Genomic DNA, 27,532 nt, shown 5'->3' with positions numbered 1-27,532 from the left:
CAATGTGACGAAAGCAGGATTGGCTCTGTTTGCTTCTAATTGACATCTGCAGTTGCTGGGAGACAATGGCATGTGCTCCTAATGGAGAGTAGCTTTCAATCAGTTCAGCAATCAGAAAATAATCATAGTTCTCATACTTGAACACAAAGCACTTACTTAATGTTTTCCAACCTGCTAGAGTCTGGTTTCAAAGTGTTTGAGTGCTTCACCATTTTGCACAATGTGATCACCAGGAAGATAAGATTCAGCTGTCAAAACAGATAAGAATGAAATTAAACTACTTCAAGTAATAGGTTGAATAATGATGATGTTACAGACTAAACAAAACCCCCGTAGTTTATTTTCAATATGTAATGAAACTGGGTAACTATATCAGACAGTCTGCAAAAGGTGATTGCAAATATGGATGAGGGTAAAAAAAACATTAGGAGTCCTTGTTTCACTTAATTTTCCAAATTCACCTCATCATCATGAACCACCGTATTTAGCTCATGTCCAACACTTGCCATTGTCAGTCTAGCTCTGTCTTCCAGCATGTTGTGCTCGGCCCCTGTTCACCTTCGCCTGTCACCTCTGGCCCTGTTCTCCATCTCACCGCCTTCCTCTGAGGTCTATGGTTACGTTACCCCTTTATTGTACTATACTAGTTGTCTTTTTATCACCCCATCCTGCTTCTGGAATGCTTTTCGCCTTTGCTGGTTTCTCCCTTTCTTTTTTTTTATTCCCTTTTGTTCTCACAAATCCCACTGGGGTCTTGAAAACAGCTTAAATGTAACTGAAGAAAAAGAAAGAGAAAAAGAAAAAGAAACACAAAGATGTAGCAAATGCATCAAACTTAACAGTGCCATAGACATGTGCTGGTGGTGCACCCCGCTACTGCCCTCTTTCCCTTTGTAGTCTTGACTCTGTCGAAGCGAGACTGCATGCCACTTGAAGGGAAGGACTACGCTGTCTTATTCTTGTTGTGTCATTCATATAGATAACTCCGGGGAAGACACTGAAGGTAATTTTTTATAGTTTTCCTACTGTGAAACAGACTCACAGGTATCGAGAGATACTAGGTGCCTTTCTCCTATCGATTTCAAAGCATGTGAAAAGCATAGGCAAGTCAAATACAAGGATCCCAGTAGAATATGGGTTGAAAAGTGGTATACAGTCAATTTGAGTAAGTAGTACGTGCTGTCCTATATCATGCAGACAATTCAAATAAAATTGTATGTTTGAAAACAGTAAGAGTTATGTCCTTTCAGGGAGAAGACATACATCCTTATCTACTAGTACAATGGTCCACAAGAAATGGCTGAGCCGATAGCTAAGAGAAGATGGGATAATATGCTTGGACATCCTTATAATACATATATTAGATAGATTATAACCCCATTCTTACAATCTTCCGTATATATTTGCAACTGGTTACTGATGGAGAATGATCAAGCCCAGTCTCTCATTTTGGGGAGCCTTTGGTTTGAGACAGCATCAAAATCCTCAGAGTTTTTGTTAACACTGGGGATACCAGTTCATACCAGACGTGTTCCTACAGCTGTGCCACAATGGTCAGAAATGTCACTCAAATCCTAATAAAGAGCAGGTCTTAACAATCTAGAAAAGAGGAGCATTCTGAAGGCTCTGATCAGAGTCTGTTAATAAAGACATGTATTATAGAAATAATTCCTACTGCTGAGGGCAATCAAGTTATCACCCCTGCTGCTGTCTCAAAATCAGGACGGACAGTATGGACTATAATGCAGTTCTCAACACCAGAACAATGTTTGGCAGCTTTTGACCTCATCAGCCCTGATTCAAAGTAAAACATTTGTACAATTGTATCTTGAGATTCATACAAAAAGTGTATTGATACAAATAACAAAAATAAGCTTTTATAATCTATTTCTGTCTGTGTTTCAAGAACTGACAGAAAATACTTGAACTTAAGTGGAGGTATGTACATGGTGTAGGGTAAGCACGATTTCCATTGCTGCAAAATGTAATAGAAGCATCAATATCTCATGACCCTGCTGATTAACTTTTATGATTCTTATTGGTAATGACTAATCAGTTGAGAAACACTTCATTGTATCATTGTGGGCTGGTTTTGGCTGGGATAGAGTTAATTTTTTCCACAGTAGCTAGCATGGGGCTGTGTTTTGGATTTGTGCTGGAAACAGTGTTGATAACACAGGGGTGTTTTCGTTATTGCTGAGCAGTGCTGACACAGAGTCAAGGCCTTTTCTGCCTCTCACCCCACCCCACCAGCGAGGAGGCTGGGGGTGCACAAGGAGTTGGGAGGGGACACAGCCGGGACAGCTGACCCCAACTGACCAAAGGGGTATCCCACACCATATGGCGTCATGCTCAGCATAGAAAGCTGGGGGAAGAGGAAGGAAGGGGGGGACGTTTTGTCTTCCCAAGTAACCGTTACGCGTGATGGAGCCCTGCTTTCCTGGAGATGGCTGAACACCTGCCTGCCGATGGGAAGTGGTGAATGAATTCCTTGTTTTCTTTTTCTTGTGTGTATGGCTTTTGCTTTACCTGTATTAAACTGTCTTTATCTCAACCCACGAGTTTTCTCACTTTTACTCTTCCGATTCTCTCCCCCGTCCCACCATGGTGGTGGTGGTGGGGGGGAAGTGAGCGAGCGGCTGTGTGGTGCCACATGGGATTAAACCTCAGCCGGCAACTGAGCACCACACAGCCGCTCGCTCACTCCCCCTGCCCCCCCCCCATGGTGGGATGGGGGAGAGAATCGGAAGAGTAAAAGTGAGAAAACTCGTGGGTTGAGATATGAACAGTTTAATAATTGAAATAAAATAATAACAACAACAACAACAACAACAACAACAACAATAATAAAAGAATATACAAAGCAAGTGATGCACGATGCAATTGCTCACCACCCGCCGACCGATGCCCAGCCAGTCCCCGAGCAGCGGCCCCCCTGGCCAGCTTTCCCCAGTTTATGTACTGAGCATGACGCCACACAGTATGGAATGTCCCTTTGGCCAGTTTGGGTCAGCTGTCCTGGCTGTGCCCCCTCCCAGCTTCTTGTGCACCTCCAGCCTTCTCAGTCGGTAGAGCATGGGAAGCTGAAAAGTCCTTGACTGGTGTAAGCACCACTTAGCAACAACTAAAACATTGGTGCGTTATCAACATTATTCTCCTACTAAATCCAAAACACAGCACTGTACCAGCTACTAGGAAGGAAATTAACTCTATCCCAGCCGAAACCAGGACAACCGCAACACATTGTAATCATTTTGTTCCTCTTCTCTAGGTTTCCACTGTACTGCGTAAGTTCCTTGGGTGAGAAAACAAGTTGCTTCTCTCACTGGCCTTTACACCAGACAGAGGACGGGGGCTCTGTGCGTGACTTGACCCTCAGTTCCATGCCTTTAGCAGGCAGACTTTCTTCTTATGTATTTGAAAAAGTTTCTTGCACATTTTGGTAGCTGACTTAACATGAACTTCTCCAGCCTGCTTAAAAAAATATAACTTCGATTTACTTTTTGTGAAAACAAACAGATTAAGAGCTAAGAGACATGCCTCATGCCAATCCTAACACGTAAATCAACTTTGGCTGCATCCTATGCAACTGGGAGTGTACAATCCAGTTCAGAATAGTATTTACAGCACAGCTGGAAGCTAATCCTTGCCTAAGTAGCTACCCTGGAGTATCCTGTATTGTACTAGCAACATCATTCTTGGATCAAAAACTCATAGACGTGGCTTAGCCCATAAATGACTGCCTTATGAAACGAGAAGTTTTTATCCTCTGATTCTTTGTACGACTGAAGTGCTGGTTTGACATATGAAAAATCAAAAGCTTGTATTTACATACTGAGGTTCCTTCGGTGACATGCAAGCAGACACGGCCCTACCCCAGAGCCTGAGCCAAGCTCCAGCGTATTAATGTTTTATGTAGATACTCAGCTCTGTCTGTATATATGTCCTTGCTGGACTAGGGAATAACTGTACATAGCAGTTTCTTAATAGACACTTTAATTCTAATTTAGGTACAGAACCCCAAAAGCAGCCCACAGAAATAATACTGCTGTATCACAGTAGCTGAAAAAGTCCTTCCAAGAAAAAAAGCAAAAAAAGCAAAATATTGTACTTTGAAGACAAAGTAACTATGACAACAGAGCATATGATACTTGTTTCTCCATCACTGTGAAATATTGCATAGTTTTCAGTTTCAGCAGTCAAAAGATCATGGTTTGCCACTTGTTCAAACATGCTGGCATCTGTGTTACACATTGTATTGTTATCAAAAGCCTATTTTGCCCGCTTACAAATACTGTAACCAAACCTTTCTATAGATTCGCTTTTGGCTCCCTTACTGCTCTTCATCTAGAATTCATTGTTTTGGAGGAACTCATGAGTTAAAGACTTTTGGGCATCCTGCCATTTTATTACACAAGACACTAAGCAGTGAGGGAAGGGAACTTGCTGGAGAATAATTGCTTTTAGAATGAATGGCTGAATTACTTTTCTTGGTGAGAAATACGTGGGGGGGAGAAGGAAACCCACTTAGTGCTTTTGCATTCACATGTACCAACTTTGTATAAGGAAAGCTTTTTCAGCCCTGAGCAACTTGGTCTGAGCTCAGAGCTGAGCCTGTTTTGAGCAGGAGGTTGGACCACAGATCTCCTGAAGTCCCTTCCAACCTGAACTGTTTCATGACTGTGTGAGGATTGAACTGTTACTGATCTAAGCAAATGAATCTGTAGATGTTTTCCAAGCTTGACAGACGGTCTGAGTAGGACACCTTTCTTTAAGAAGAATATTCTCCACTAACATGCAGTACTCTGGGGTCATGTAAAGGCCCACATGAACGGCAAGATGGGCTACTGAAAGCAAACTTGTAAGGGAAAAAATGGGCCTCTGACAATGACGACTTTCTCATCACTTCATATAACATAAAGGACTAGCGACTGGCTGGGCCTCATCCTGACAACATCCACCCCAGATGAACCAAAATCTGCACCTGAACAGTACTGCTTTCCTTCAATGATAATAAAAACTATAAATACACCATGTAAACACACACATACAGCCAGAGTGTATAGATCTCAAACAGTCGTGAAATTATACCCTTGATGAAGTCAGTAAAACCTTTTTTATGCTGCACTTCTGAAAATCAGACCAACACTCTTTTGGAGGCTAAAAATAAGAATTTAAAAGTCTGGTCAGGCATCAGGTTCGGATTTGAAGATTCTGCTGTGATACCGAGAGTGACAAAACACACTGTTACAGTAGGTGGAGCTATAATGTGAGATCTCTTAAAACATTAGCTGATAAGAATAAGCAAAAACTTGGATTGATGGTATTTCATTAATGTTTATACTAGGTTTTTGCTGTAATTTCTAAAATGTATTATCCACTATAAGAGACAAGATACTGGATTACATAGAGAACTAGCTTAATCTATACTCTGATTTTAGAAATGTAGGTAAAAGTGAGAAAAAGTAATTAAAGCACCTTTTAAAATACCAATTTCTACTTATCTCTTAGTATGACAAGCGTAATTGAATAGAACGGAGCAAAAGAAAGACAAGATATATATTAAAAAATAAAAAGTAACTACTTTAAAATATAAAATTTGAAGAATTTTTATGGTAATAATCAAATGCAGCACTCCGGAGGATCATGCTTCTTCCCTCAGCCAACACACAGAGGGCCATTTCTCGTTTGGAAATCAGAAGGTACTGGACATGAAAAATGGTGTAAGTAGGATTTTTGTCTTTCTGGCACCTGAAACCTATGTAATTTTGAGAGAGGGAGTGTCTTCAAGTCACATTAACTTTTTTAAAAAGTGGATGTAATAACCTGCATAGAAGACTAATGGATTGGAATTAGTTGCAGGTACAACGAATTAGTAGCCAAATAAAGCTAGATTTTGCAGTAATTATGACAAATTTCCCCCTGTGAGCAACAGATAAATACCATTTATCAAGTATCCACTATAGAAAGATATACATGTATTATTTATATACATAAGCTTACCAATACAGTCCCTTTTCATATGTGGAACTAGATTATGTGTGCATCTGTATGTATACATCCACTGACTTTGGTGAAGCAATGCCTCAACCTGAGTGAAAAAAGAAACTATCTTTCCTATGTTAATGGAACAGGACATCCTAGGAATTTTTGCTTAAACAACCTTCAGTAGCCTAATATATTAGCTCCATCTGTGAGAAGCAAACTCCAGTGGTCTTGGCTGAATTAAAGTCAAACCAGTATCACCCATTCCTTGGATATGAATGAATATGGATCTACATAGAAGTCAAAATACTCAGGCTTTTCTGACCCCACATTACAGGAGTGCACTGTTTGTTTTATAGCCATCAACCTGCTCAACTGAATCATATCTGCCTGAGCTTAGCAGCTTAAAATTCATTCCACACAGCCTGCAGTGCTGACATGGATATGATAAGACAGAAGAACAGAAACACCACTCTGAAGTAACCTAGCTGAACTGCACATGTTCTGACCCTTTTTGAACTCCCCAGAGCTTTTGTTACCTGGCAAATGCAGCTCTAAAACTGCTCTTGTATCTCCAGATCTTTGCTCTTAGCCATGCAGAAGCCTATTTCTCCCTGGGACTGGCAGCGAGAAAGGTGCTCTCTGAAGAAGGCTTCTAAATGAGTGTGCATGCTGAACTCTTACTGAACTGAATTAATTATTAAAGATGCAGATGGAGCTGTCCAAATGATAAGAACAGCTCCTAACGCATCATGATCCAAGCTTTCATTAAACCATTTCAGGCATACTAATGGTTTCCCACCGCTCATTACTTACATGCTCTTTTCTCATAGATATAATAACCCTGGTGCCCAAAGGCATGACAGGCTATGGAAATAGTTTAGTTGAAAGTTCCTCAGAAGACGTACTAAGGAACTTCATACTTCCCCCCATACTTCCCATCTTCATTTTGTACAAACCTGTATACAGATACAAGCTTATAAACTCAGAGAAAAATCTGTAAATTAAAGCAGTAAGCAATATTGTCAAAAAAGAGTTTATGTGCATTGACAGTACTATTAAACTGAGAATCATAAAAGTGATTTGATTAACATGTTAAAAAGCTTATCAAGGTGAAATTCTCACATGCTGCTGACACTAAGTAAGCTACACTGCAAATATGGCTCTTCGGTTACACTGCACATGACATATTATTTTTCAGCCATTACACTTCTCACAGTTCTTCCTCCAGTCTCTCTTGCTTTCTCAGTTGGGACGATTAGAGGGCAAAGCAATTGCTAGAGAAGAATTACTCCCAGGAACTGTGCTGTGATTGCTACCTGCTGTTTCATATTTTTGAAGTTGGGAATACTGCTCCCAAAGGCCTTTTGCGTCTCAGACTAAATGATTTGCTGGAGGATAATAATGTCATGGCCAGTAAATAATAGTGAACTATGTCTGTACATGGTCAATATGATTAAATGTCCTTCACCTCTATTCTCACTCTGACCTGGTTATGAGGAAGTGAAAAAGCCGTCAGCAATGCCCAAGGCTTCCCATGTGAAATTTTATTTTGAAGCGAGAGAGAGAAATAGAGGTAACAGCAAAATACTCCCACTAACAATAAAATAAAAAGCTAGGCACAAAAAGCAAAATTATCACCACACAATCAGACTTGAGGTAACTGAACTATTGTGGTATGAAACTTAGAACAATTTTCTAGTAATGATTACAACTGCAAGAAACAGCTTCGTGTTGAAAAATATTGTCTCTCATATTGAAAATACTAAGTATATCTTTCAATTGTAATTGTAGGTTTAATTAAAAAATCCCTATCATCCTGAGACTCGATTTAATTTAAATGTATTTAGAATAAACCGTACAATTATTATGGTCTATACTTAAATCTTACAAACACTATAATTTTTCTAATTCAACTCATACACACATGAGTTTTGGCATCTATGCCTATTTCTTTGAAAATATGCCAACGAACTCAAACAACTTCTACACTGCACAGCTATCTTTTCTTAAGTGACTGTTCAAGGATTGAAATAGTTTTTGATATAAACAGAGAGTAAACCCAACCTAAATATACATAAGCTTATTTCAATATTGAAGTTACCAGGAAGGAATAAAGTACCTACAAAAGATTGGCTGGGTACATTTTTTATAGAAAGTTCCATAATCAAAGTATCAGTTTATTTGTACATGGAGAAGTAATGTAAACTATAAGCTACAAAAAGTGTTGAAAGTGTATGTCCAGCGTATAGATCTATAGAAGTCAGAAATTTCAAAATTATGCCTGGTGCATGTGCTTCAAGCTGAAAAAATAATAATGACAAAAATACAATTCCTGAATTTGGAAATTCAAGGGAACTGAACTTCTGTTAACATTTCACAACTCTACTACTGTATAAAGGCAGGGGAACAGGTAACTATTTAGACTTTCAAAAGCATGAAAACAAATTAATTCATCCTTCCAAACTATCAGCAGTTATGAGAGAAGCTCTCTATGTACATAGGCTATGTCCCCAGCACCAGCCATCTAGAATATTTCCTTAGTATAGCCAGGCTTTAAAGATACTGAACTAGCAGAGAAAAACAAGGTGAGCCAAAATACACATCTTGCATTCACTTTCCTTCCAAATTCCTACATTGTGCAGTATCGGTAGTATTAGTTTGAAGTAACAGGGAGATGTTTTTTCCCTGGGTCGACAGATGACTACGCGCTTTTTACCTGAAAGCGCTCAGAGAATGGATAATTGACGTACGAACACAACATTCAATCTTAAATGGACAATGGGGCACACAGCTGTGGGTGTACAGATGGGTGTGCATGCGTACAAAGACTTTACTCAAATGATTGCAAGAACGTGTATATGCTTTCTACTGGTTACATAATATTCTATTATTTATACTAAAACAGATGAACTTGTATGTCTGACATACATTACATGTAGCATAAATACACACAGAAGTAGTCATGGAAAAATATGCATATGCAAATACCCATACAAATACTGTGTAAGTGTAATGAAATATAAGACTTATTTAATTATCCAATGTGTTAGAACACCCTTTTGAGATAATTACGTTGGATAATTAGCAGTTAAATTCTGGAACATGTACAATAGTGACTCAATTGAAAGCAATAATAATGGTTCCTTTAAAAAAAAACCCTGTGTTTAGTACTTCACTGATTTTTCATATGACTACACATGTCAATACGACCTTCAGAGTTCAAGCCATTAGGAAAAAACGGCTATGCTGAAGTGCCACCACTGCTTTGACAAATAATCATTTGGTCACACTCTTTAAAAGATTTCTAAACATTTACATAACCATTGGTCACATTACAAATTGTTTATAAGCATTTTCATGAAATGTGTTGTGGTATTGACTAATGTTATTCAATCTTTTTAACTTTGCTGTGAAGCAACCTAAAACAAAAGGAGAAAACAAAGTTCTTACCAGAATAATAAAGGTAACAGGTCCAATGAAACTCCAGATAAAATAGTTATCTACATGGAGCCAGCAACTATCATGGAAAAAAGAGAATGAAAAGTGAACAATTGCATTAGCACCTCAGTCCAATAAATGGAAAGTGCAAAAATACTTCTTAAGCTAACATTTTACCAGTAAACAATGATAAACATTGCACAGTACCACTTAGTCCATGGATAATTTTCCCTAACCTGAAACTCTTCTGATGAGTCCTGTTTAATAACACTATTGAACTTGAAAATACATCATCAGAATAACTAACGTATAAGAAGAAACAAAACCAAAATGAGATCTCTTTCTTTTCAGTCAAGATTTGGTCACAGGTGCTATCATGGACTAATGAATCTAACATCAATAAATATTTTTCACAGGTTTTCCATGTAATCTTCAAAATCTGCTTTTAACTTTGTATCGTATGCACAGTGCTTACTCCTGAGGAGTAAGAGACAGAAAATGTTCAGATGCCATGTTTTGCTGAAAAACAATATGGTATAAATAAAATGCCCCAACTGGCAGTTGAACAGTAGAGAAAGAATACATATGATACCAGACTAAACAATGTATAAACCTATCAGGGCTGACTTCACTTAGCCGTTTGTTTTTCATACAGGCCAGTTCCCTGCTGAACTGCTCTTATTTGTCTTTCATCAGTAGCAAAATCAAGCAGCTTTCTTGTAGTCAACAGTATCTTCCCATTCTGTAACTAATTTCATCAAAGGACAAAGTAAACACTACTGGAAGGCAAATTCATGCCTCCAGCAACTCAAATCCTCAGAAATGTTTTCTGTCTACCTTCTGTCACTTTCTATATATAGCTGTATTTTTGTAAATAAAAGGCAGTGGCTAATTTTAATCCTGCTCTACTCGCCTGATAAAATATTATCAAAGTGAAACATATGGGTTGGAATATTGTACTGTCATAATTCGGGACGAGAGTTAGCTAGAGGGGCAGTTGAACAAAGAGACCTAACGAAGCATTAGCTTAAAACTGGGTGGTTAGGCCTGTCAGATACTTTAAGTTGAGAATTTTTACTTAATATACGTTTGAGGCCAAAAAGTTATTTACTGTTTCAATTTGTTTCAGGTCAATCTTTTGTGTTAAAAGAAAGACCATAATTTAGAATCGGTCTCTCTAGAGTACAAATCCTCTGAACCTAGAGAATTACAAAAGACTTGATTGTAATTTGTGCACAGCATTGCCATTCTCTTACCAATAAAGCTTTCAGATGGTATTTCAGTCTGTCAGGGACCCTCTGACAGCTAATAGGCTTTAAAAAATTATTCACTTGAAAAACACTCAGGTCACTTGCAATTACTTACGCTTTCTCTGTTCCGTAGCTCTTATAGTCAATAGCTGCTGAGACACCAACTACTGTAGCAGGGAAGAGGTAGCCAGCAACATAATAGTATTTCTTCCTAGAATATTCACTTTCAAATACTTCTACTAACATTAGATAAAGCTGCACTCCTTCTAGACACATCCAGGCAAAGGCTGCCAGGAAGAAAAAGTGTAAGAGACCTGCGAATATTGGACATGCAATCTGCAAAGAAAAAGAAAGATGGAAATATAAACCACAAAATCTTCACATCATTACACCTCCAATTAAATAGTGTGTAATAGAACAGCATATACTTCTAGCAGAGATCTTTCACAAATTCAGGAGCATTTTCCCTACCTGAAAACTGAACATTTGAAAATACTAATGTGTGCTCAGTAGCTACAGAAAGTAAATTAGCTGAACAGCGTGAATGAAGATAAGGAAATCGCACCCTCACTCCCCAGTCTTCAATTATAGAGTGGACTTTTCAATTTTATAAGCAACTCTTTAATTTTGAAACTGATATGGTTTTAGGACTTACAGTTTAGATAATCTGAGACATGAACAGTTGGTTCTAGATGCATAATGTAATACCGCTTATTTAAAACTGTGAAGCGGCCATCAAGCCATTTTCATCTGCCGTAATTTGGAAGTTTCTACTGTCGTAACAGAAATCAATCTGAATTCTCTCCCCTTTGGCTGAGTTCTGGATGAAACTATACTGAATTATTAGATTTCAATCCAATGAATCGTTTCAGAATTAATTTCACCAATACTGCCAAAAAACCTGCATGAATGTGCAGTGTAAAAAATATGTAAATAGATAGATAAGGCTCTGTACTAATATATATATACACAAAAAAGTAGTCAATAGCTGTTGAGACATATAAATATATAGAGGAAACATATAGATGTTCCTAGTACGTCAACATTTAATTTCATCTCCTCTTTCAAAAGTTTAACCACCTGTTTCGTTAACAGCCGATGTTTCTCAACTGAAAATGAAAAACATTGCAGTAAGTGGGAAATTAAGGCCACAGTGATACTTTTTATGGATGTAAATACTATTTATGAACATGTCTATCTTATTTTCACACTGAGCTTTTATTTCAGCCTTGCTGTGTCAGAATGCTGAAAGCTTGGCATGTTATCATGTTTTAATTCAAATCCATTTCAAACAGTCATTTCAGAGAACAAGATCAGTACACACAGAGAAAACTTACCTTGTACTCTGTCTTATCGATGCCTATTAGGAAAATGAACTCAGCAATGAATAGGTTGATACAAAGGTTCTTGTGAATAGTGTTACGATCACTTTGCAGGCCACGGAAAAAACAGAATGTGAAGATGCAGATGGCCAGGCAAACAAGAGAGATGACAATTCCCACCCAGGTGATGACAGTGAGGAGCAATTCGTGCACTCCATCTTTGTACTAGAAATAACCAAGAATGGAGAAAATTAATATGACTCTTTATGAGTATAAACAAAAACCTATTTTCACACGTAGCATCCAGAAAAGTTACTTGTTCGTTACATGAGATGGGCAAAATGTACTCAGTAATTTCTCAGTCTCAGGTCAGCTTCCCAGAAGAGCAAGATTAGGGTAAGTAGAAGAGGAGCAGGTCTGAGAGAAAAATGTGACTTTTTTAGCCAGATCAGATAGCATTTTTACTTTTCCTATGGCTCGCTGTAAACTTGTCAGACACGAACAAGTAGAGCAATGTGAAAGTGCCACTGGACTCTGATGCAAAGAAAGAGGAGAGCTTTCCCTGGGACCTTCCATAATAGTACGTGTTCTTTCCTACAGACCTGCAACTCCACAGCGGAGAAGAAAGCAACGATTTACACACCAATTAGGACAAAATGCAGAATATGTTCCACGTGTAATTCCAGCTCTAATCTCACGTTTAGCTAAAGAAGGTTCCTTGTTTCAGTTGCGAGAGAATCACTTTCGTCATCTCTGTTATCTTTTCAGCGACCTTTCCGAATACAATGCCTTTATGAGAAGTCTCATATCCTTGCAAATATTGCGTGCTCCAGGCCCCCTGACATCCAGCAAGTGCTTTAACTAGACAACAAAATTTCAGAGCATGAAGAGGCATTTAAACAACCAGTATGGAAGCTCCTTGACCTTCCTGCTCTAAAGAGAGCTGACACTTGTGCTTCCAGGGAACAGCCTGCACAGCTGCTCCTACAGATACTCTCCAGCTGCACTGAGGGGAAGTCTGTAAAACAGCTGGAAGGTTGGTCAGTAACTTTAAAATATGACTTGAAGTAAACTCTTGTCCTTCCTTGTTTTTCTTTCCTGTTATTTTGCTTGTAACTTCATGGGTGAGGAAGGAAAGTGCTACAGAAAGCAAATTGCTTTGGAAAGAGTGGGTAGAAGCTATAAATACTTAAGAAACTTCAGCAATTTTGGATCTTGCTAAAAATTTAAAGCTAAATCTTTAAAAGTTTGTTCCCTGCCGATGGCTAGAAACATCATTACCTACCACAATTTCCCGATGCGCCATAAGAATTGCAAAGTTGGTTAGGTGACTGCAAGCACACGTTGTATGAGTTTTATTTGTGTCAACCAGTTTGCAGCCTTGAGTTGACCAGTATCCCATCATAGTCCTCTCTGAGTAGTTCCAGAAGGAACAATTTGCATTGAAATAATTGTCAGGCTGGGAGATAAAAGGATAGCAGAAAATGAGGATTTTACACACTAAGATGGCAATAACGATTGTTTAATATGTGTAAAGGGTAATTTAGATTAAACTTTGCATGTTTCGGACAATAAAGTTTTTCATCAGCAAAATTGTGGACTATGTTATACAAGGAAGACATCTAGTTTAAAAGGGACTTTATAGTCCGAAACACTCTTAAGTGTAGTCTCAATTACTGTAGACCCAATTTTAAACAATTACAATTTCCATCTTACGATTTTATGCACTGATGGTACATTATAGCCATTTTTGCTTTCTGCAAAATTAGGACTGCAAATTTATTCTGAAGATACTTTTCCTGTAATTGAGAATTTGAAAATATGATCTTTTTCCTTTGATCCTCACCTTTGGTCAGGCCAAAGTCATGTGAACAGACATCAGGAAAAAGTTCATTCCTCAATGCCTATCTATTTTGATGAAAAACAATCAAAACAGATTTATAGAAAGAGGCAAAATGAGAGGAAAATCCAACCATATTTTCTCTATCACATAGTGATTATTTACTTTCCCCATGTGAGACATGAAAACAGAAAGGACCAAACTAATGAGCAAAGAAACTCATCAAATAAGTTACCATGAAGAAAATATACACAAATTTAAAGTATAACAAACCAAGATATAGTACTTTATTCTTCACTGAATAAATGCATTTAAACAATTTGTACAGGCTTCCAGAACTTGGTCCAAAATTAATGTAAAAAGTTAAAGTGTCATTAAAACTTGCTACATCAGACCATCAAGAATCTTAACAGTTATTTTCTACCCTGCTACTAAAGTAAGAGTTAATTTTCAGTTAGAAACAAATTAGTCATTTACATTTTCATGTTGATTACTGAATTAGCTTTCATTAAGAATACACTTAAGTTCTAATAATCACTGAACCAGGCTCATTTAATTTTATGTTCATAGACTTAACTAAGCTTGTGTCTCTGACCTAGTCCAACATTTAAAATTCAAATGGAAAAAAGGTTATTTTTCTGCATTGCTTTTCTCTCTTGCTGATTTTATGACCTTCCCATTAATTCATTAGTATAACTCACATCAATGTGTTCCAGTGTAAAATGCACAGGATCAGTCAGGTACACCCGGCTAGACTCCTTGTTGATAGAGGCTGCAATGACGTGGGAGTTGACTGCGATCGTGCTATTCCGCCCAGCAAAGTCGCTGCCTAGCTTTATGGTTGCATTTTCAGTACTGAGAAAACGTCCCAAACTTTTGTAAATGATGAAAACCAGTTTTGCTAATCCTACAGAAGAAAAAAAATCCCATCATCATGCCACAGAGATCTACAGAAAGACAGCAACCTGTACTCTAATGAACTGACAATAAAGCATCACTGAACAGAGAGGCATTTTCAGGCTACGGATTTGAAGAAAAACGCTCAGGTACCCACGATCTTCAAGAAAAAACAACAGAGCAGTTTTGTTGTGTTTTGTTTTGATATTTTAACTGGGGGAGGTAATGTAGGTTTTATAAAAGTTAATGGAGTTTCAGTGCTCCATGCCCAAGACTCACCGTTCCTGCTGTTCTGTTTCACAGTGCTTGCAGAGAGCTGAATCGAGTTGCCTCCTTTACTGCCCTGAGGAAATTTCAAGTCCTGCACCTGGCCCTCAGTAATGAGCACTGCAACATCCAAAACTAAGCAGACCAGAAAAAAAAAAAAAAGTGGTAAAAAAAGAGAATGCAGAGAAAGTCTCTTGGCCAGACTGCAATACGCCAGATGACAATATTTCCCCCCACTCTTTATTTAGTTTTCTCACACTGCTGTCCTCATTTGCCACCATAAGATAGATCTGTACGGCATGTTTCAAGCACACAGAGTTAGTTTCTAGTGCACACTACTAAAATGACAGCACTTTAATAGTGATAACATGACATCAAACCTTGTTTTAATTTGTGCCCCCAAAATATCCACTTAAAAATACCACACACACGTTGCAGAGAAATGTTAATTTTGAAGCTCCTAACGTCTATGCAGTATCCTCTGCTAATAAATTTAGAACTTTAAGTATTGATTTAGATATAAAGAGTTTTTTAAACAGTCAGCAAAAGAATACCTAAGTATAGTTATGCCGTGTATTTAGCTAAATCAGTATTTGTATCTAAAAAAAAATTTCTAATTTTTTTCCTAAATCTAATTCTGTATAAAGGTTTATAGGAAACCATTTTATTGGTTCTGCTAAAAAATATTTAAATTGAAAACTTAGATGCCACTCAGCCTTACTTAAGATTTAATTTTGTAACACATTGTGTATTGGGACGCGTTGATGGGATTACCATCGCAGGCTGGATTCCCTCGGATATGTAAAATCATGTAGGTCAGAGTAGTCAATTTCTTGACAAATATCTGCGTTGTATTAAACTGGTCTAACTATAGGTCTAAACTATAGACCGACAAAAGGTATGGAATTAGGGAATGATTTCTGTTTCTCTAAGCCACACAGATGTATGTGCGCTGGGAATTCAGTCTTGCATGGCATCAGAAATGTGTTACTAACTATGACTTGAAGACAGCTTATCACAAGAAGTGATGTTCAGACAGTATACTGAGCTCCATGGAACTGCTCGTGTACATCCTGAGAGAGATTTTCTGTGGTTCTACCCACACTCCTTCAGAAACAACTGGTGCAGTTACTTTGATAATGGACTGTAACACCTTTCCCCATCCTTTCCCACTATCTACTCAAATTAAAAACTAGGCAGAATCATCTTCTACAGTTACAAATATGCAGACATTGAAATGTGAAAAGTCTCATTTCTGCCATCTATTCCAACTCTCCATCTCGGTACCCCTCAAATTAGCAGACTTTCAGCTTCCTTGTACCTCACTGAGACTACGTTAATCTCTGTAGTAAGATGAAGGAATTTTAATTTTATGCATAGCAATGATTTTTGCTTTAACACATCCCGCGTATCACTACTTGCACATCTCTAGTACCAAACCCCTTCATTTCTCTGTCACCACTTAAATTCCAAATTATGCTCCAACTATCTTCAGCTATTCCACAGTCTCCGGAGCATAGCTATTCTGCATTATGGGAGATGTAGTTCACTGAACACATTTTTACCTGAAGGCAGTCATGTTTAATATAAACATCTGGCCTATGTTCTGAGTGCCTAAAATATTTAACTGGCAGAGTATGTTGCAAAAAAGTAATTTAAATTCATTAGGAACAGTTTATATATAACAGGAAAGCATTTCTGCAGCTCTACAGAAAGCAGTTGTCTCAAAAAATCCATACTCTGCCATTTAAGCACTCCTCATATCCATATTTTCTGCTAATGATTTTTCAGTGGTAAATCAACTTTGCAACATCAACTACTTTCCACTTTACACTGTATTAATGACACTAATGAAGAGTGCTAATTTTGAAGAACTAAACAAGAAAGGCATGTCTCCCCCACTTAGAAGCATTTACCCTTCCACCAAATGTTGCGCAGCTCAGCTTTCAAAGAGTATGTCACTATCTGGAATATTTTCTCCTGATTTTGCATGACGCAATGCACAGCACTTCAAAATATGTTTGAAAAGAAATTTACTTACCGATATTTTCTGTGGGCATTGAGACTCTAGTTGGTTCTAAGAGATTATCAGCCAAGACAAAAGCCCCTTCTTCTAATGTATCAAGTAGCATTGTGGCTGCATGGGCTTGTTCTGAAGAATTCATGTCCTTCCAGGACTCCAGAGCTTCAGGCCTGAGCAGGTTGTCCACTGTATCCACAATTGCCTGCATTCATTAGAAAACTACCATTAGGTCTGATTGCCCCAGGCAGCTGGGGAAAATTTCCAACGTTATCTGGTGACAATTATAATACTTAACTGTCAGAATGATTTACTGTGATTTAATGGCACTAGAAAACTATTTTCAACATAAAAATATCTTCCATCCTCTCGCTGGATTAGCTATTAATAGAAGTGCAGTTAGCCACTAGCATTGTGTGGTCTCTAAGTGGTAAACATGCAGATTTGACTCGTCTTGTGTCAGATATAAAGACGGTCTTATTGATGTGCTGAAAAATGTAAAAATAAATGCCAGAAGTTGTGCCCGAAGCTTTCATCTTAAAGTTAATGTCAAAATGTATAACTTCTATTTAAAAATACTAACGCCAAAATTGGCATTCTGCAGCTTAGGCTAAAATGACAATAATACTCTTCTGGAAACTTAGCCCAACTCATGCAGCCATAGCACTGTAACTATTTGTCTATGACAAACTGCCTTCTTTATTACAGGAGGCATGAAATGAAGCTGACTCAGTGGATATAAATTAGCCTGGGCCACTCTCACTCCCCCTCCTGTTCCTGTACCTGTTCATAGATACTTAAAAAGATTACTAACTCCCATTCCTGCACAAAGGTCAGTTAAAAAAGGAAATCAATAGAGCAAACAAGATGTCCACTGACTGTCCCTGTTATCAGTGAAGGCAAAACTGTAAAACTGAATCAAGCTGCCATTTTAAAAAGTCTTTCTTGTAACAACTCTATCATCATGCTTTAAGGTTCATTAAGCTGCATATAAAGTAACAGTAAATAAGGAAGAAGAAGAATTCAGTGACATGATTACATTATTTTTACAAAATAATCCAATCAATCAGAGTAATCAGTTAATCAATTGAAGGCAGGCTCTTACATTAATGCATAATGGAGCTGTGCATTGAGTATGCTGTGCATTGAGTACGCCATGCATTGCTGAAACACCCTGTTTACTCTGTCCCATTTACCTAGTCATAATGTGTCATTAAGCATATATATAATTTGTTTGATCAATTTAAAAGCATTGGGAATGGAAACAGAACACATTGTACAAACAGAAAGATGTCAGTCTGGAATACTATACTGTGCAAATAAACGAACAGGAAAAGTTGGTCAAGGCTATTGTCAGAGCAATATTAATTAGCCTAATCCATTTTAATATCCTCTTTCTGTCTGCATTGTGAGCTGCCACAACCTTCCTGGCAGGTGGAAGATACTTCGAAGTGGCATTAAAGCCTTTTTTCTTTCTCTAATGGGAGAGAGAATAGTCAAAATGCTCGCACTGATACTGCTACAGCCATTAAATAGAGTGGAACAGAAATTGGTCTGCAGAGGCCAGATTCATTAGTCACCAAGAAATACAGATTGGAGCCTCTAATCTGAGGTACACATGAATCCTCTGTCACAAAGTGGGAACTTGCTTAATTTGCATAGTGTAAGTCAGCTTTTGATTTGTAATTTCAAGAGGTTTATTAGTCTTATCTAAGCAGAGAAGCCCATTTGAGACCTACAGAAAATGACACCGGTCGGAAATTAAGGTTGTGCTACGGTTTCTTGTATATCTCCATATAGCACTGACAGTATGCATTCATTAATATGAAATGGTTTTTATTTATTACAGGCTAATCTAACCCTGCACTTTTCCTGTGGAAAATGATCACCTGCCCAGTAATATTTCTGAGGCGTTCTCTCCTCTCAGACAGAGGTGAGCGGCTGGTGGGAAGACCATGCGGCCCCTGCGATGCAGCTGTCGGAGCAACCCCATTACTGCTCTTCTCACGTTCATGTTTGCTATTGAAAATGAAGTATGAAAACTCAGTCTACTCAAACCGTATCTGCTGGATTTCCCTTTACTATTAAAAAATATTTTCTAATAAAATACTATTACAATTATTATTATTTGAGAAGTGAATTTCTCTCCAGATCTTTGTCTCTTTTTGTCAATTTTTTGCATAACTGGACATCTCCCATCCACTTCCTGGGCTGCAGGATAAAAGACAGAAGCGCCCTGTACAGAGAAATGTCTCTTCAATAAGAGTCTGAATTATTTTATTATGTTGCAAAGCATTTCAAGGTTCTTTTCAAAAATCATTCTTACATTTTATCTCAGAGGGTACAAGTAAAAACCAGTATTTTAAAAGAAACTTTGAAAAAATGTGCAATAAAATTTTTCAGAGCCAGACACGATCTGTTCTAGGACTTTTTTCTCTTCTTCACAGGCGCGAGGTGGCATTACTGGCATTGTATCGCAGAGCAGGAGCTGGCCACTATGGACAACCGTTCTACAGCAGATGAAAGAAACTGAAAATCGGGTAGCAATGTGTTACCTGCCTTCCAAATAGCCTGGTTAATGGGACACATGGCACACATTTTACTAGCAAAGTTAGAGAAATGTTCGTCTTTACATCTTATCCTGAAGTCACTGAATCTGGCCTTTGTAACAACTCTTAAAACTGTAAGAGTGATTTTACTAGGTATAAGAATACACAAAGAACAAAGCAGGCTATATAATGTACATTTTTCATGCAAGCAAATTAACTCTAAACAGTCTTTGATATAAAATACTACCAAGCTGAAATAATTTCTGTTAAGTTGCCAGCTTTTTACTCTACCCAAAGTTGTATTATGAGAGAGATGTTACTTCCAATTCAGATAATAACCATTTCTGCTCTTTTAGTTTTGAACAAGTTGAGGTAAAAGAGGTATAAACTTTGTTCTTTAATTTTTTTTTCTGAGTGTTATACCTGTGCAAAGCCAACATTTGTACAGTTGATATGGGGCACAATACACATTTATCAAAGACTGAAATACATAGGATCATGCAGCAAGATGATAAAGCGTGGCAGGTTGCTGAAGCAGGGAGAAAGCAGGGTGACAGCACAGGAGAGATACCTTAAGGTAAGCCCTGCATGTCTTCTCTCGTTTTTGGAGCTTTTTAGTAAGAAAAAAGAAAATCAGAAGTTAGACACATTCTGGAAAGCTTCAGAAATATAAAAAAATTAGTCTGGTGTTCCAAATCCCGAATTTGAACTATAGCCTGGACATTAATCTAGTTTCTGTCCAGCGATGACTGTAAAAAAACATCACACAGGAAACGTTTTTCCCCAACCTTTATACAGGTGCCCAGATATCTTTGCCCAAATGGTGGGATTTGTGTGAAAAGGTCAAAGGAGAAAATCCCTGTGTGGGCACTTGATCTGTCTCTGGGAAAACTCTTTTAAGGGCAGCTAGGGATTGTAAATAAAACTATTGCCAAAATAACAGAGGAGCGCGTGGAGCTCTCTCTCTAAAGGAGGCTGAAAAAATGTTTCGTTTGTAGCTTGTTGACTAAGTTGACGCAAAGAAAAGGCCGAGAAATACAGCATTTCCTCTGAGGAAAAGAGTAATGGTAATAACACTTGTGATTTGTATTTAAACCACAAAGACATACGTTTTCTCTGAAATGTTTCTCTGAACATCATTCCAGAGAAAACACTTACTTGTATTTTAGATATGCGTATTACGACATTTTTATAAAGATCAATTATAAGTGATGTTGGCGTCTTTAAAAAGCAAAGAAAGTGCTATTATTCTGCAGGAAGTCAGATTAAAATAAAACCCTGCACCTATGCAGAATCCTGCTGATTTTATTACATGTTCAGGGTTAAAAGGATCACTGGATAAACATGCTGATTTGTTACAGAATTTCTGAGAGCTAATGCCCATTTCCCTCACACTAGTTATAACGCATTCCAGATTTTAATAAGGAACACAGCTATGTATTTTAGGACCAGTCAGCTATTGTGAATTATATCTTATTCCCTAAAGAAGGTAATTGCAACTTTCCGCTGTATATTTACTGCTGTTTTCTCTTACATGTTTATTCCAGAACTATAAGTACGCAGGAACAAAGTATAGATTAATATTTCTGAAAGGAAAAAAAAAAAAAAAAACAAGGACAATGGTTATCCCAGCAGGAGGAGATGACGGGAGGTGTGTACCTTGTTATAACTCCTTCCAGCAGAGTCTTTTTCACTGGGCCGCAGTTCCTGCAGCTGAGCATCCAAAATGTCCACGAGCTGCTCCATCAGCCTCACTGATGAACTAACATCGCCAGCGAAGACCGGTCCTTTGGTGTGTTTAGCCAGTTCATTGGCCAGACTAGCAGCATTTTCTCCACTTCTAATCTGAAATGACAATTTATATTATCTCAGCAGGGTCCCTTGTTCTGCTTGCGGCTCCTAATTCCAATTCTCCATGTACCTTTGTTGTGGTGAAATAACCATTTGCACATACATTGAAACCTGCAACTAATTGAGACCAATGACGTTCTCTTTATCTCAGAAGATTAAAGGTTCTTAGATCCGTGACACACAAAAGCAGTTCTTAACAGCCATCAAAACCAGAAATCAGACTGGGACTTTTGGGCTAGATCTTCTGTTCATCCTTACTTTTATTTTACCGCCATTATCAGACAGTAAGAAATCTATTTGTTCATACTAGTGCTTGAGGCATTTGAAAGTCAAGTAGCCTGGTACTGACAACAAATTATCCAGTTTTCATAAACTTAGTAAATCTCAGTAGGGAGGGAAAACACAGAAAGTGGCTCTGTGCTCTAATCATACTGTTATTAATGCACTCAGACAAAAATCTATTTATTACAGTATAATTTTTCCTGAACCAAAAAACCTTGCGGTATACCACACTTTTTGCTGTGTGATTTGTAATATTTGACTTATTAAGCAAATACAGCTTTTGTTTTTTGAACACCAGCAAAGCTACTTTGCTTTAAATAGAGATGAAAACACATAATCACAGATTCAATACAAGAACTTAGAGGGAGAGCGTACCAAAACACACATATGAACCTAACTGTTGGCCAATGCTTTGCACGCAAAGTACACGTAACTCCTTCTACTTTAAATGAACGCAGAGTAATAAAGACGGCTTTAACAAACTGAATTATTAATGCTCAGAGTTAAAATCCTTAATCATCAGCGTACACCAGATTAAAAGGTTCCAACCAACCTTTTGAGCCAGCTGATTTACCCAGTGTGAGGTGCAGTTGCTGAGATCGGGGCCTTTGGGGTTCCACGTTCCCGTTAAGACCACGCAGAGATACGAGGCAGTTCCTACAACAGATGTGGAAAACGACAGTGAAATGGAAACCGTTCTTCTGCATGCATTCAGGAAATCGGCTACACTGTGCGCCTAAGCAATGTTAAACTCTGAATGCCGCTAATGGCAGTAGTTGACAATAATTGACAAAAACGTAAGGAAATAATGTAGATTACAAACAGCAATAAAAAAGTCAGTGAAAAGTACCAGACGTTTTCTGCAAACAAACAAAAAGCCCTTGATTTTTCCTGGAGCTCATCCAGAGGGGAGCTCATAATGAGAAAGGCAGCTGTAAGCATATTTTACAACAGTCCTCAAGCAAAGCCCTAAAATTTGACCTAGATTCTCAAAAGCGCATGCGCAAGGTAATTCTGCGGCTACGCTCAAATGCCGTTTGCAGATTAAAACTTGACCATTGCCTGTAGATACTGCATTCTCCAAGTAACAAAAAATCATGTGACAGACAGCTTGAGATAAAAAAAAATTCACCATGAGAGAGCGGCACACTGCTTTTGAAATGTCTGCTTGAAATCAAGATATATTTTTAAAGGCAATACCTCGTGTTCCTTTGGGGCAAGGGCGTTCAACCATCATTCCTCTTTGTGTCTGAGGCCAGCTAATCCCCCTGGCCTCAGTCGGTTCACAGAATCTCTCTGGCAAAGGGAAAAAACTTGTCACAGGAGGAATTTTGGTTGTGGAAACGGGTGGCGGTGGCTTGGGACCTCTGCTTCCTTCCTTTGTTCCTCCAGCTAATGTTGTGCTTATGGGACCTTTCTGTGATGTAGTGCTAGTGGTTGACACTGTGGTTTTGTATAGCTCTGCTGAAGAAGTTATTGTCACTGCTGTGGTAGGCACTGCACAGAGAAAAATAGAGTAATAATAAAGTAAATGACTTCAGAATTATAAAAAAAAGTTCTTTAAGTGTTATTTTTGTAGTTTTAAATGATTCTCTGGTGTTTCTTCTCCTTTATCTTAATATTACTCTTATTGCTATTCTGTGTGCTTAATATACAATTTTGACTGGTTTTTTTTTTACTCCCAGCTCATACCAGTATGATGTTTCAGCACATTCTCCAAATAATCTCCTCCGTAATAAAAACTGACAGTTACATTTCTAATGGCTGAATGGCAGGACTAGTGAGCTATCAGTACATAACAAACATGCTCAAAGCAATTAAAGATTACTTAATCACTTTTGCAGAAGGAATAACTCAATAGAATAATTTGAATCAGCGTGCCATAAACAATGCAGTCCAGCTTTAACAACAAAGGCAGTGGGCTGTAACTAACGAGACCATTTAAAGGAAAACAGATCTCAAAACTTCAAGTCACCCACTATACACCTTCCAGGAAAATAATTACGATAACATCTTCCTACCCGGCAGTCATTCTGCTTGAGAGAGCTGCCGCATGCCCGATTAGCTCCAAACAGAAGCAACGCCTAGCACGTACGTGGTGTTCTCGTGTTTGAACATTTCGGGCCTTAACATCCTTTTTTGATAAAGCAGGTATGAAGACGCAACTCGCTCAAGCCAGTGGCAAGAACCTAGTTTAATCTTTTATGAAACACTAGGATCGGCTTAGGCCAAATCACTTCTGCCTGGGACTCGCAGCTGCTCACTCCACTGACCCACGTCGGGAGCGCATCGCTGGGGCTGCTGAGGTACAGCCCGAGCGATGCCATGGTTTTGAGGCTTCGGAGAGAGAATACTAGTTAACGCTAGTGGAGATAACAGTCTGGAATTCCTGTTCATCACCTTCAAATATATATTGAGCAACGGCTGAAACAATGCAAGTGAGCAACGTAACTGAAACAGTTATCATTAATTATTTCCAAATCTTCATTAGTGTTCACAGTGCTTTATAGACACATAAAAGCACAGATCCTTGTGCTTAGAATAAATAAGCTCATCTCAAGTATTTTTTAAATCCTAACTGATACAGAAATAAGTGAAGCTAATTTTAGGATTAACTTCAAGTGGACAAAGTGGCTTTTTTCTTTCTTTTTTTCTTCTTCTGCTAAGCCCTTGAACTCTTGACTTACTGGACAATGCATCTTCTCTAAATTAAATCATAAACAAAAAACAAAAGAAGAGCTGCCTCGCTTTCTTTCAGCAGATGTTTTTTAAGTTAGTGTTTTGAATAAGATTAACTTTCAGTAGTTTGGCAGGTAACAACTATTTCAAAATCCTTTTTCAATTATATTTCAGTTATAATATATTAGGAGTCTCAAATACGAATTTATCTTTTTATTTTCATATGCATTTAGAGTGGAGTTTTTGAACATCACGATCTATTTTTAAAGACTAAATGCAAAGATGTGCTTTTCATCCCTCTCTTGCTCACAAATGAGAAACTTCTTCAGAGGCTGTCTTCTCTTCAGTCTCATTCTTGGCTGCTTGAATACAGTCTGTGTAATTGTGCTGAACTCATGGCGCAGCCAGCTACTATGAAACCCATTGAAATCCCCGGATCTGTTCTGCAAGCACTTGCCTGACATCTTGTGAAACTGCTGTAATTTTCTTTTGATTACAATGCATCCAGCCTTCTAGTGCTTTCCCAATTAACATTTGTCAAAAGCATTTGCAATCACTTGCAGAAATGTCAGGCAACGCCTGCTGAATCAGGTCCTGGGGAACGGGGAACTGGTGGGGATGGAGAATGATGCAGGGGACAACCAATTATTACCATCCATCCCCTAACACATTGTGCTAATTAGTACATATTTAATCACTGAAATGTGTATTAGCATTATTGCAATTACTACTCAAAACCTATAATGTTTAGGATAGCTTTGTCTCAGGAGCAACATATCACTGTAGGAATTCATAACAACTCTCTGAAGTTCAGTAGTAGCTGCACCCTGAGCTAAAATATCCTGCTGCCATTACACAACTTTAGGTAGAACAATTTTATTGCTATCCATTAAAATACATTTCAAAGCATATCACCTATGATTCAAAAATGACCTGCATAGCTTAGTCGTAGTGCATACTTTAGAAATATAATCTCAGAATTTAGGAGAAAGACTTCAAACCAGCTCTCACAAAACTGAGGAAAATACAGATAATTTCTAAGAGATTTTCTCTTGAATTAAATTTAAAAAAAAAGGAGAAGTCAGCGTATTTAAGAATGTACCAGGAAACTTCAGACAGTGCTGGAAGGCTGGGAAATAAGGTGGTTGAAAAAATAAGAAATGACTGAACACATCACTTTAAGGAATACATCTAGCTTTTAGAAGGCAGATCATTTTGTTTTTAATGACCTGTTGGGGAACTTAATCTACAAGGCCATTCTCCTGAGCTGCAAGAAGACACATGATAGCTGCCACCACCTGACGTGTCTCGTTCTGGAAGCTGAGGGTGATGGCATCCGCCGGCTCACATGCACTGTCTTGCGGAGCGCTTTACCAATATAAGATAATGGCAGTGATGATTAATATGCTGCAGCTAAGAAGAAGAACAAACTCCATGTCGAGGTTATTAACCTATTGTTCCAAGCAGCAGGGGTGAGCTGCTACAAGGCTGAAGATATGTAATTTTTGTCCAATGCCAAAAAAGCTGTTTTTACACTGTGAGATTCTATTTTGGACTTTTTGAGTAGGCTTGACATGCCGAGGAGAAAACAAAAACCTCTTCTGCCTTCTTCCTTTTTTTTAGGAATAGGTGTGTCTCATTATCAGCTGAAGAGTGTCTTTGTAAAATTAAAAAAAAAAAAAAAAAAAGAGCAATAGGAAGTAAATCCAAAGACTCAAGTTGAGGGTAATTAATTTACATTTGTTTCATGCAGTTCCGAACAGCTGATTTAAACAGTTACGCATACTATCTGTTTCTAAAAATGAAGACACCACTGGAGTAAAACTTAACACCTGTTTAACAGTGTGATGTCTATAAAAAACATAACGCAATTGCCTAGGACAGCAGGGGAATAGTAACTTTGTTTCCCCAACTGACAGTGAAGAGTAGATTTAGAGAAGGCACACAAGCTATCTAGTATTCTTTACCAACAGGTTTCTATTCTAAGCAGGCATAGAATAAGTTTTAAAAAAAACAGACCAAGCCAAAACAAAAAAATCCCCACCCAAAATACAACTCTGACCTTAGATTTAAACTTGTGTGGAAATGCCCAGATGATGCGCCACTTCTGAAAATACTAATGGTTCCATTTTCATCTCTGGCATCTAGGTAATTTTAGAAATCAGCTGCATGGATTTTTCAGTTAAACGTATGCACTTATAGCTCAGGTATTTCAATGTATTCGGACACATGAAAATCTATGTGCCTGCCTTCATTTTCAAAAGGTGTCATACACTGAGCTCCCGTGTCAAGCAACGGAGATCAGAAACCTGTGCAAATCCAGACTTCCCTGCCTACCGCTTATTACCGCTGTGTGCCTGTTTTCATGCTTCAGTGAATAGCAGGGAAGTCACTAAGACTCACCTAATTACCTATAGGTTCCAGCTATTATGCTAGCCAGTACTCTATTGACCCTGCCAAATCCCGTTTAGTTGAAAGCGAAATGTTTACATAGCCATTTATAAATTTATACCCTGAAAATGGTAACAAATACGCCACAAAATTAGCAAAATATCTATGATCAAGAACCGTGCTATTTGGTCCCCATTATGTTGTCTTTACTTGTACAACCACTGTTTAATCAATCTGTAGTGTATCAGATTCGATCTAATAGTAAAGACCTAACAACAATTTGCTGCATGACTTTGTCGTAGATTCTTGGTCTTACAAAGATTTAGTTGCACTAGTTTCCTATTATTTCAAGTCCTTGGTGACAGTACTCTCCCAGTTTCTGTTCTGTCCACACTCACAACATCCATATTTTCCTGCAGTGATCCAATAAAACTTAATGATGGGTATCATGGTACAAAAGGGGAGACAACTTCAGTTTGAACAGTTTGCACAGTTAGCGCAAATTGGGATGAGTGTAGATGAAATCTCTCCCTAACGCACTAACACAGAACAAAAGCATTTATCTTCTTTTTGTTACCAAGGAAACCTTACAATGTAATGCTCATATTCACTTTTTAGGGGGAAAATTCCCTTCATTCTTCCTGATCTTTTAACTTAAAATTCCTTTAAAAATTCCTATTTCAGCGAGGATTCATTTGGTCCCTTGGATACCTTCTTTAGAAAGAATGTAACAGGACATATCCACTAAATTTACCAAG

The 27,532-nt window shown here is 38.1% G+C and overlaps 1 protein-coding gene across 36 annotated transcripts in view; it reads right to left on the bottom strand.

The window, feature by feature from the left end:
* Positions 1 to 27,532, bottom strand: part of ADGRL2 (adhesion G protein-coupled receptor L2) — a 166,308-nt gene that overhangs the window by 16,856 nt on the left and 121,920 nt on the right. For 18 of the 36 annotated variants that reach the window (XM_076340463.1, XM_076340462.1, XM_076340465.1 and 15 more), the window contains 12 exons: positions 22,905 to 23,201; positions 22,258 to 22,361; positions 21,231 to 21,416; positions 20,143 to 20,181; positions 17,044 to 17,227; positions 15,015 to 15,137; positions 14,540 to 14,745; positions 13,284 to 13,457; positions 12,014 to 12,223; positions 10,792 to 11,012; positions 9,439 to 9,505; positions 157 to 248 (listed from right to left, as the gene is read on the bottom strand). In XM_076340463.1, the coding sequence (XP_076196578.1) occupies positions 157 to 248; positions 9,439 to 9,505; positions 10,792 to 11,012; positions 12,014 to 12,223; positions 13,284 to 13,457; positions 14,540 to 14,745; positions 15,015 to 15,137; positions 17,044 to 17,227; positions 20,143 to 20,181; positions 21,231 to 21,416; positions 22,258 to 22,361; positions 22,905 to 23,201 (1,903 nt within the window). The remainder of the gene's footprint in view (positions 1 to 156; positions 249 to 9,438; positions 9,506 to 10,791; positions 11,013 to 12,013; positions 12,224 to 13,283; positions 13,458 to 14,539; positions 14,746 to 15,014; positions 15,138 to 17,043; positions 17,228 to 20,142; positions 20,182 to 21,230; positions 21,417 to 22,257; positions 22,362 to 22,904; positions 23,202 to 27,532) is intronic. The other 18 variants (XM_076340467.1, XM_076340495.1, XM_076340496.1 and 15 more) reach the window with 3 other exon arrangements.

Source organism: Aptenodytes patagonicus, chromosome 5, assembly GCF_965638725.1.
Source record: "Aptenodytes patagonicus chromosome 5, bAptPat1.pri.cur, whole genome shotgun sequence".
NCBI lineage: Eukaryota > Metazoa > Chordata > Aves > Sphenisciformes > Spheniscidae > Aptenodytes > Aptenodytes patagonicus.
The sequence above is the reverse complement of the archived record's forward strand: the minus strand, read 5'-3'. Positions and strand labels throughout refer to the sequence as shown.